Below are 11,849 nucleotides of genomic sequence, written 5' to 3'. Positions count from 1 at the left end.
GGGATATAAAATCCACTTATGGAAGACCAATTTTTCATACATAGGTTCTGCAGGGCCAACTGTGTGGTATTCTGAGGGATGAAATAAATCAATTTGACTTGATATACGAAACATGTATGTAGCAGAAATGTTACCCTTCTGTTTTGAAACATTCTAAGGACCATGATATAAATGTGTGTTTACACAAGTATATATACACATGTGCATGCACACACATCCATTTAACAAGGTAAAAAAGCATAGCAATGGAAGCAAAGGAAACAGCATCCAGTCTAGATTACATACTATTAAGGTTTAAAAATTGTTCCTGAATTGTCAGGAACAATTGTAAAGCAGAGGGAATAATATATACTGAAGGAAAGAGATGGAGAAAATATATGGCCTGCCAGTCCTACCGACGATCCATGTAGGTTTGCAGCTAGTTTTCAGAGAAAGTTTCATTGGGCTGTATGATCTATAGGGGAGTTCTACAATACTCTTCTGGTAGCAGTACTATCCTAACCTTATTATGAATAAATCTATTAAGATATCCTCTGTATTGCAAACATTAGGTAGTAATATACCAGAAAATAAATGTGAATAGATATTTACACAAGAAGAAGTATAAAGATTCACATGTCATTAACTGGCAAGCAAGTCCTTACCTGGCAACCCCTCCATAGTCAAGGCCTTCTTCTCCGCGAAATTTTATCATTAATCGCTTCCAGAGATCTTTTGGTCTCATTTTCATGACCTGTCGATATGATTCCTAGAAAAAGATTTTAACATACTTTCTAAGTACTTTTAACCTATTATTCAAACTCTCCCTCCTATTTCACCCATGAAATGTTAAGTTTATTTAAATAAGATGAAATCTGTTCAACAATCAAATCAATACATAAATTCCAAATGTTTTAAAGTTCATGGAACTTTTAAAAACAAAATGTATATAGCTTAATCATATTAAAACCAATTCATTTGATAAATATTATACTAAAAGCCTACTAGGTATTAAACTACATATTTTAGTTCTATGAACCTAAAGTTCTATAGCAATGGTTCCACCCATATTAAAACCAGAATTTGGTAGAAGGAGCAAGTTTTAAAAATCCGGTTGACCTAGTTCTAGGTCATAGGCACCAGTAGAAAAAAAATGTAAGGAAAAAAAAAAAAGAAAACAAATGTAAGAAAAATAAAGTTTTGAAAGAACATACGTAATCATTAATGTGACAACCTTCATTACACAGAAACTTTAAATCATTTTAAAATACAAATGACTAACTACACACACGGTTAGACTATTCTAAGAGAAAAAAGTTCATCCCTTGGGAAAAGGATTATTTCTTGTCCAGGAATCCTCTAGTGAGAGGGAAACCCTTTCCTTTGACCTCTGACACCTACTGTGAAAGCACTTTGAAGCTGATACTAGGGCTGTAATCCAAAGATAAAAGTATATACCAGAAAGGAAGATTTTCAATAAACGAAGGAAGTAATCCAATAGTAATTAGATAAAATAATTTAAGAGTCTCTTACATTTCAGAAGAATTAGGAAGTAAGGGATGGATAATATTTGTGGTCTTTTAAAATTCATTAACAAATAAGAATTTGCAATGCAGAGGCCAAACTGAAGTGGAACATCTGACACTCTTCATTCCAATTAAATACTTATCGTACATATTAAATCTCTCCAATATTATATCCTTCACTCTCTACAGTTAAAAAAGAAGTTAATGAGAACTCTTCCATTCTAAAGAGATATGAGTTCCAAAAAAGGTATTCTTGGAAAAGACAGAGTAAAACAGTAAAATTTAATTTTTCTCTGATTTAAAATAAGATTTGTAAAGTTTACCTCAAAAATCTCTTCCCTGGAAACCTCAATGCGGCAGTGGCCAGCCTGAGGCTGTTGTTGGGAAAGCTCTTGCCGCAAAATTTTTAGTTTCTGAACCAGGTCTCGCTTGTACCTTGGAACTGTCAGACACTCTGTGTCATCAGGGCATAATGACACCACTTGCTGTTGCTGTTGGTCTTTCAATTGGTTCTGCCGACTAGAAGTAAACAAAAATATTATTGAAGTATTTTAAATAAAAAATTGCAACTGTATGTTTAAAATAGTATAATACTGTAAAACAAGCTTAGCTATATCATTTCCAAGCCTAATAAGGACATATAATGCTTGGCTTGACATTATGCCAACAATAAATCAGCTCCAAAGTTTATTTCTCATAGTCCATATGGATTAATAGAACTGGAAAACGCAGTTTTATCCATAAAGCTTTATACAGCTGCCAAGAACAAATTTTTCCAATGTTGTTTCCATTTTCCTCTACATAGTTTACCATCACCCATTTTAAAATTCAGGTATATGTCAAACATTGCTTGTTATCTAGAGTCTGTCTTTCTGGGAGCCAAACAGGAGTGTGAACTGGCAGCTTGGTAGGGACCCCTTCTTTTTATGTACCAGGCCAAATTTTATACCTAAAACATATGACTATACATAGAAAATAACTGTTTTATTGAAAACGTCAATATTAATTACTCTTACAAACATTATAATAGATACAGGTGTTTTTACACACACAAAATCAAAACAGAATATGAATAAAAGTATTCCATAAACTATTGTATAATTCTGTTTTTTACAAATGAGGCAGGGCCTGGCAGCTCACGCCTGTAATTCTAGCACTCTGGGAGGCTGAGGTGAGAGGATGACTTGAGCTCAGGAGTTCAAGACCAGCCTGAATAAAAGCAAGACCCTATCTCTAGAAAAAATAGAAAAATCAGGCAGGTGTGGTGGCGTGTGCCTGTAGTCCCAGCTACCCAGAAGGCTGAGGCGGGAGGATCACTTGAGCCCAGGACTTTGAGCTTGCGCTAAGCTATGATGACGCGTGCCACTGCACTCTAGCCAAAGTGACAGCGAGACTCTCTGTCTCAAATAATAAAAATAAACAAATTTGCATGTCTCACACCAGACACAAAAACTCAAAATGTCACAGACCTCAATGTAAAACCTAAAGCCATAAAATTTCTAAACACAAGAGAAAAACTTTTATGACCTGTGTTAGGCAATGTATGATTTCTTAGATACAACACCAAAAGCACAATACATAAAAGAATGGGTAAATTGAACTTCAACAAAATTATATAGAAAATTTCTGTTTTTCAAAGATATTGTTAAGAAAATGAAAAGACAAATCATGGACTAGGAGAAAATCTTTGGAAATCATATATCTGACATCTAAATAGCTAAAGAACCATCAAAACTCAACAATAAAATCCAAGCAGCTCAATTTAAAAGGGTGGGAGGAGGGAGATTTCACCAAAGATGACATATGGATAGCAAATCCACATGACAGATACTCTCAGCACATCATTTAGTCATTAGAGAAATGGAAATTAAAACCAGAATGAGATACCGCTATATACCTATTAAAACATCTCAAATTAACAAGATTAACCATACAGAGTATTAGTAAGGATGTGGAGCAACTGAAAGTCTCATACACTACTGGTGGGAATATAAAACGGCACAAACACTTTGAAAAACAATCTGATAGTTTCTTCAAAGGTTAACCATAAATCTATCACATGATTCAGCCAGTCTCCTCCTAGGTATTTATTTCCATACAAAGACTTGTACATAAATGTTTACCATAGTTGTATCTGTCATAGTCAAACACTGGTAACAACCCGAATGTCCATCAATAGATGGATGAACAAATTGTGATGTATTCTTACAACGGAATACCACCAACAATGAAATGAAATGAACTATACATGCAACAGGGACAAATCTCAAAATTATGTGGGTATAAGAAACCAAACATGCTGTAACAAAAATACCATAGGAAAAAAAATGAAATAAAAATCAAACAAAAAAGAGTCCATATCATGATTCTGTGTATCTAGAACTCCAGAAAATGCAATCTAACATACAGTGACCGAAAGTAGATCAGTGGTTGCCTGAAGATGGGATGTTTTGTGGGTTGAATTGTATCCCCCCAAAATATATTCTGAAGTTCCAACTGTGGTACCTGTGAATGCGACCTTATTTGGAAATAGGGTTTTTGCAGATATGATAAAGTTAAGAAGGGGTCATCACGGATTAGAGTGGCCTTAAGTCCAACAGGTGGTGTCCTTGTAAGAGGAAAATTTAAATATGGACATACAGGAAAGAAGACTATGAGAAGACAAAGACTGGAGTGATATATCTAAAGGCCAGAACACCAAGTTTTCCAGAAACCACCAGAAATGAAGAGATAGTCATGGAACAGTTTCTCCCCTCAGAGCCTCCAGAAGGAACCAACCATACTGACCACCTTACTAGCCTCCAAAATGTAAGAGAATGAATTTCTGTTGTTTTAAGACACCCAGTCTGTGGTATTTTGTTAAAACAGCCCTGGGAAACTATACAGGGTGGAAGCCCCACAAGGAGGGACAGGAGGAGAAATGACAAAGGGGCAGGAGAAAGCGTTTGGGGGTGATGGATATGTTCAACTAGCTTCATTGTGGTGATGGTTTCACAGGTATAGACTATGTCAAAACTTAAACTGCACACTTTGAATATTCAGCTTATTGTATGTCAATTATATTTCAATAAGGCTAATTAAAAAAAAAAATCCAGGGACACTGAGCCCATTCACAAAGCCTTGGATGATAAGACCTGCAAATGGAAAAGGCGGCCTGAAGCTGAAGGACAAAACTGACAGGAAATCCTTCTGGGATGGATGCAGCTATCCTGGAACTATTGCTTCTGATGCACTCAGGGAAAAAAATCTAACCACCCAATAAAGCAGCTCATCTCTTTATGTGTGCCAAGGTGCAAGGGACAGTTATGTAAGAGCCAGTGTCAGTGCAGGCCAGGAAATAGTGGGGGTGCTGGTCTGCTATCCTTTAAGGCCTCTGCCAATGTCCAGAGACGTAATCAGGCAATCGAACAATTTTCTTGAAATCAAGTGAATCTGATAAACAGAAGAAAGACTCAAACTGTAAACCCCTTGCCCATAGTCATCATTTACAAAAAAAAAAAAAGTTTCCTTTATGGGTTTTAAGGCAGAATATCTTCCTGCAATGCCAGTCAAAGGAAGGGAAATAAATAGTGTTAAAGGAATCAAAACAAGAAGGGGGAAAAAAACCTTTCATAGTCAGACTGACTGGGTTCAAATCCCAGCTCTAGCACTTTTTATGTACCTCTGAACAAGTTACATAACTACATGAAGCTCCATTTTTCTCGCTGGTGAAAGGGAAACAGCCTAGGATCGCAATGCAGATGACATGAGATAGTGCTTAACCAGCACTCAAAGCACGAGAAGTGCATAGTAAATGTTAGTTATTATAAATAACTACTATTAAGATAGTTAACTGGGTTAAAAAATCACGCTTTTCAAAGTAAGAGAAATTTAAAAACTGATGAAAAATGATTTTTTAGAAGAATATGCTGCCTTGCAAAGTTATTTATTGAACCCTAGTGACAGTGTCTTGCAATAGTTTAACAACACTGTGCCCTGCCATTGACAGATTATATGCTGAGGCTTCACACAATCTTCAGAACATCAAAAACATCCCTTTGAAGAGAATGATGACAATAATATTGCAGGAGGGATTCATATAAGAGGTAAGGGCTGAGGGAGATAAATGCATCTGCATAAGAAAGGCTTTTCTTTTTTTTTTTAAGTCAAACATGATGTCCTAAATAAAATACACATTTATGTATCATAGGCCTAGTATACACTTCTATTATAAGTAGTAACTTCTCTTGTTGCTTCCTCCCAAAATGCTAATTCTCAATTCTTCTTCGTTTGACTACCATATTCCTCTCTAAAACAGTTTGCCCCACCACATTTTTATCTGGCTTATGTAAGTACCCTCTATGTGATTATAACGCAATCAGCATTTCCCATTTCTTAAAAATGCTGAAACAGGAAAACACTAGCTAAAACTCAAGGTAATCTAAAAATACCTGTGAATGTTATATAAAAACATAATCCATACATCATAGCACCCTAAAATTCAGACTAAGGATTAAACTAATTTCAATCAATTCAGAATTAGCCTGGTAATAACAACCTATACTCTAATAACTTTTTGCCCTCAAAAAAAATTCCAGAGAGAAAACCAATAAAAACCGTATCAGATCTACCAAATAAGGTAACAATATATTTGACAGCACACATAGATTCAAAACTCTGTTAACACCCATCTAAAAACCCAAAATTTAAAAATCTCTCAAAATGGAAATAAAACATTAATGGAAAAAACTTCTATCCAACATATCCTGATATGTAAGGATTAATAAATTAACAGTTAACTTTTTAACATTTGTGCCTTATGACTCTCTTTTTAAAACCATAATTCAAGGTTAAAGTAGTTTTTTATATCTCAATGTAATTCAGTTTCACATATGAATTAGATTTTACATCATATGTCTGAATAAAATCTAACTCTTATCACTTTTAAGTTAATTATGATAAAAACTTAAATGCTGCAAATAACTTTTATGTATTTTTGTGTAATACAACATGAATATAAAACCCAAGGAAGATTTATCAGGTTAGAGATTTTATTGATGATACCAGCAGTTATAGTTCTGAAATCTTGTCCTAAAAAAAAAAAAAAACAGATATACAAATGCTTAAGCTTTTTTTTTTTTTTTTTGAGACAGAGTCTCTCTCTGTTGCCTGGGCATCAGCCTAGCTCTCAGCAACATCAAACTCCTGGGCTCAAGTAATCCTTCTGCCTCAGCCTCCCAGGTAGCTGGGACTACAGGCACGCGCCACCATGTCCGGCTAATTTTTTCTACTTTTAGTTGTCCGGCTAATTTTTTTTCTATTTTTAGTAGAGACGGGGTCTCACTCTTGCTCAGGCTGGTCTAGAACTCCCGAGCTCAAGCAATCCTCCCTGAGCTCAAGTAATCCTCTGGCCTCGGCCTCCCAGAGTGCTAGGATTACAGGCGTGAGCCACTGTGCGCAGCCCTTAAGCTTCTTCGGCCCTTAAGCTTCTTCATAGCACAAAAATTTCCAAGTCAAACATATTAAACAGAGCAGCAAAATAATACTTCAATACAAAAATAAATTTCCAAGAAAAGTTTCTACTATCAACATCCATAAAGCTCTGAGGTAAAGCAAATGTTGGCCATATTAATGCAAACTAATAAAATTACTATTTTCCAATTCTGTTTAAGAAAAATAGTCAAATGTTCTTCAAATTACTTCCTGTCATTTATTTCAACATTCAGAAAAGGCAACACACATTTCTCAGCATATCACCTGTAGTCCTTCCTTCAGAACATTACTTTTTGTTCAGTTATTTACTACAACTAACTCTTCAACCAAAAGACAGAAGATCTGTAACTGTTCAACTGAAATGTTCCACTGGCAACATCAAGGCAAACTCCTGTTACCTAAAGAGATGATCCTGAGGGCAGGAGGTAAACAAAGTACAACCACCTCTTGGAGCTCCTCTGGGCCTCCGAAAGAGCCCTTCTGGCTCTTCATTATCGTTATATATTTGCCAAGTACTTGGGTATGTTACATACTAAAGAAGTAAAAATAAATGGGATATGAGTCCTCTTCTTAAGTAATTCAAAGTCTAGTAGGGGAAGCAGAAAGGTAAAAAAATTATGATACAAAAAACTAAAACAAAAGCACTCTGTAGAGAGCTTCAACATCTCATTTACTCCTTATCTCCCCAAATTACAATTAGTTGCCCCCATATGCCACTTAGAAAAATCCGTGCACAAAAGTAAAGTCCAGATGGGTTAAAGACTTTACTGTAAAAGGCAAAAGTGTAAATGTATTAAAAGCATTCATCTATACTTAAAATTTTAAAATATAAAGAAAACATTAGAAAAATGGGCAGAAGATAAAAACAATTCTCGTAAGAGTTGATACAACTGGTCAAGTAGACCAATGAAAAGCTGTTCATCATCAACAGACAACAGTCAAAAGATAGGAAGACACATCTTCACAAAAACAGGAAATCCAAATGGTCAATAAACCTATGAAAAGGTGCTCAACCTCATAGTAATTAGGCAAATTCAAATTAAAGTCACAATGAGATACCATTAATCATCATCAGACTGGCAAAAATTTTGAAGTCCAACAATACCAAGTACTGGCAAGATTGTGGAGCAACAGGAACTCATATACTGCTGGTAAAGGACAGCAGTATATGATTGGTACAGGTACAATAGAAAAGTCACCCTTACATATTGAAGATAAAAATATTCTATGATGTAGCAATTCCACCACTAGGCAAGTACCCTAGAGCAATGTTACTCAAAGTGTAGATTGCAGACCACACTTATTTTGCTATCTAGGCTATTGATTCTAATGCACAGAAATAGTCCACACTTCTCTGTATTTCTTCAATTGCTTACTCATTGTAAGGCTTTTAAATACTAGTGACCTTCATTTTTAACCAAGGTTTTAGTATCTTCTATCCACAATAAGCTGCGATCTATTGATATAATGAGACTGCCAGGATAACTATATGTATTTCAAAGAAGGAATCAAAGATACATATTTTAAAAATGCTTTCTCCTGTTATCCTAAACAATTGGTAAACAATTCTCATTTAAACTTTTTGCTTTATACTTAACCTAGCTCCAAAAAGATTAATGAAACAAGGATATTTTCAAAAGTCTTCTTAAATTACAGTACTGTTTTATTGTTTTGAACATTTTAACATACCTGAGAACTTTACGACAAATGAATGAGGAAGGTAGAGCAGGTAAGATCATCATTCATTTAGAGAAGCTAAAGTGAATTATTGGGCATCACAGTGAATCTTGTTCTCTAAATTCTTACCCTAAAACCCTTGTTGCTATGCCACTGTCACAGTGTTTTTGCAGGAAATGTTGAAAAAGATACTTTGCTACTTTGCTTAGTGATAAAGTTTCCTTTTCTCTTGTTCTTCTCCCCTTCCTTAGAAGGCAATGCCAATAAATAATGGAGTTAGAAAAAATTAAGCAGCTGGAGAGAAAAGGAATGCAAAGGTTGCAAATAATACATAACAATGCTCAGGACAGTGGTTAACAGCAGACTGAAGCCAGAGTGCCTGGGTTTGAAGTCAGACTTGATCACTTACTGCCCGGTGACCTATGGGAAGTCAACCTCCATGTCTGTTTTCTCATCTATAAAAATGGCATTAACTAACACAGGATTTTTTCTGAGGATGAAATTGCTAATATGTAAATTACAAAGAACACCTGGCACATAATAAGTGCTATTAAAGTGTTAGCCATTAATATTAATCATTTTGTGTTACAATGGCAACACAAAATTAGCCTGTTCAGCCTCTACTTTGCCTGTCAAGCTATTGCCTCTGTAAAAGGCCCTCTTGCTTATGCACCTTTGATACATACTCTTTTCCTAACATTTCAGGTCAGGTTTCTACACACAGGAACACAGTGGGTTTAAATTATAATATTCATATCAGAGTAAAACTTGTCACACTGTTACATAAAATTTTACTCAACAAAAGTAAATTATAATTGGAGAACAGATGTTCTTTCACATTCATTATAAAAAGCATCTATCAGTTTCCTCTTGTTCAGACTCACATTTTAACACGTATTGTTTCAAAAACTTACTTTAAAACTAAATGCAAGTTAGCAGAGAGCCGAGGATCTGTAAATTGTGTTGTTCTGTTGTTATGGTCAACGAAATAAACTCTGCCTGTTGCGGTATTACGGATCTCCCATCCAGGAGGCAATGGACCAAGCTCTTCACAATTGATGTTGCTAAGATCCCTGCAAAAACAAATATAAAATAAAAAATACCTCATTGCTGGGCCTGCTGTGCCAAGCAAGTGTAAATGACACAGAACAATTCCATGAAGGCTGAGAAAGTGTATTGTTTCAGAAACTTGAGAGGTTCAGCTGGAATCTTCAATTCCCAATAGCTTAACAAACTCGCATATTCAAAACCCAATCTAATAGCTTAGAAAAACTTATCACATACCCTACACTTCTCGTAAGTGCCTAGGTTTTAATGTAGTACAGATTTTAAATTAATATAAAAGCAATCATAACATCTGCCAACATAAACTGTATTTCAATACTTGTCTGACAGAAAATATTATTTTATGAGTGTCAGTGATACAAAGAATTAAATGTTTTCTAAAATTTCCCTTCAATCATTTCTTTCTTTACTATACCATAACATTTGTGCAAACAAATGTCCGTTCCATGATTAATTTTAAGTTCTACAACAAAGCAAAACTAGAAATGTTACTGAAATTACGTCACAGTATATTTTTTAAAGGATAACTGCTCCATTTTGAATTCTGAAATACATAACACTAGTGAATGAAGAACTTGTTTAAGACACCTAAGGAATAATGCTCTAAGGGTTACTGCTACAATAAAAAGAGCTAAAAGACTTTTAATGAACCAAAGACCATTACATTTTTACATAAAATGTCTCTCTGTATTATATATAGGCAAGGATTTTAGGATCTCAACGAACGAAATAAGGAGCTTCCAGGCTGGTGAACACACTGAGGTGCTGGTACAGGGTGGTTCACCCAGAGCGAGCATCAAAGCTCCTTGCCCACCCGGCTCCACACTTTGCCCTAACAATTGCTTCCACTTAGCTGTTCCTGAGTTATATTACTTATAATAAACGGGGATTAGGATTGCAAATTTTTATCCTCTACACTGTTAGAACAAAATCTTCCAGAGTGAAGCTTCCAAAGTGTTGAAGTTGCTATTGTCATCCACTGGGAGAGTGAAGTCACTGTCATCAGTGGCCCCACTGAGGCTGTGTCTAAAAACATATGATATGCTCAGGTCATTTCCAACCCTAAATGAACATTTTAGGCTATCAGATCCATCTGTAAATACCAAGGAAATGACATACTCTGAAACTGACCAAGCAAACTCAAACACCTAAGACAGTAAAAACTGTTTTGTGGTCCTCCTTCTTAAAAAAAAAAAAGAAGAAGAAGAATAAAATGCAGCATGTCTAATGTAAATTTACTTACTTACTTATTTTTTGAGACAGAGTCTGGCTTTGTTGCCCTAGCCAGAGTACAGTGGTGTCATCACAGCTCACTGCAACCTCAAACTCCTAGGCTTAAGCAATTCTCCTGCCTCACCCTTCTGGGCAGCTGGGACTACAGGTGCATGCCACTACGCCGGCTAATTTTTTCTATTTTTTGTAGAGCTGGGGTCTCTCTCTTGCTTAGGCTGGTATCGAACTCCCGGCTTTAAGCAATCCTCCCTGGCCTCAGCCTCCCAGAGAGTGCTAGGATTACAGACATGAGCCACCATGACCGGCCCTAATGTAAATTTAAACTGTAACAGATAATTACAAATAATGACGAATTTCATCAAAATCATGTTTTAAACATTAAACCAGAAAAAGATTTTTCCTGAAATAACCTCTTAGTGATCACAGTAAAACACAATGATGAGCACATATGGGCACTCACAGATTTGCTGAAGCAGTGATTTTGAATTCTGCTATGGGTGCTCTAGGAGACTCTCCTACTACAGAACTAAAGCTTAGGGGGGGAAATACACCATTTCAGACACTGCTAGTCTCAAAAAGAGGTAAGGGAAAGTTCCAAGAATCCTCCTCAAAAACCTTGAACTAAGTGGAGCTGGTACGTGAGTGGCAGGCAGGCTGAGGGGCAGACTAGCAGCAAGGCTGGGAAAGGAAACTTGGAACTTCCTCACTAAGCTGAGGACTCAAAAGGGGGGATGAAGTGATTCCAGGAAAACTTCCTAAATTCCTACTTTAGGTCCACAGAATTCCAACTAATTAAGATCAAATAATAAACTCATAGGCCGGGCGCGGTGGCTCACGCCTGTAATCCTAGCACTCTGGGAGGCCGAGGCGGGCGGATCGTTCTGAGCTCAGGAGTTC

The 11,849-nt window shown here is 36.0% G+C and overlaps 1 protein-coding gene across 1 annotated transcript in view; it reads right to left on the bottom strand.

The window, feature by feature from the left end:
• SMURF2 (SMAD specific E3 ubiquitin protein ligase 2) overlaps positions 1-11,849 on the bottom strand; it is a 50,502-nt gene that overhangs the window by 18,268 nt on the left and 20,385 nt on the right. Inside the window, exons 7-9 of the mRNA XM_012659521.1 lie at positions 9,569-9,727; positions 1,829-2,024; positions 645-748 (exon numbers count right to left, since the gene is read on the bottom strand). Of these exons, the coding sequence (XP_012514975.1) occupies positions 645-748; positions 1,829-2,024; positions 9,569-9,727 (459 nt within the window). The remainder of the gene's footprint in view (positions 1-644; positions 749-1,828; positions 2,025-9,568; positions 9,728-11,849) is intronic.

This window comes from Propithecus coquereli, unplaced genomic scaffold (assembly GCF_000956105.1).
Source record: "Propithecus coquereli isolate 6110/MARCELLA unplaced genomic scaffold, Pcoq_1.0 Scaffold119, whole genome shotgun sequence".
Classification (NCBI taxonomy): Eukaryota; Metazoa; Chordata; class Mammalia; order Primates; family Indriidae; genus Propithecus; species Propithecus coquereli.
Note: the sequence above shows the minus strand (reverse complement) of the source record. Positions and strands in the feature narration are given on the sequence as shown.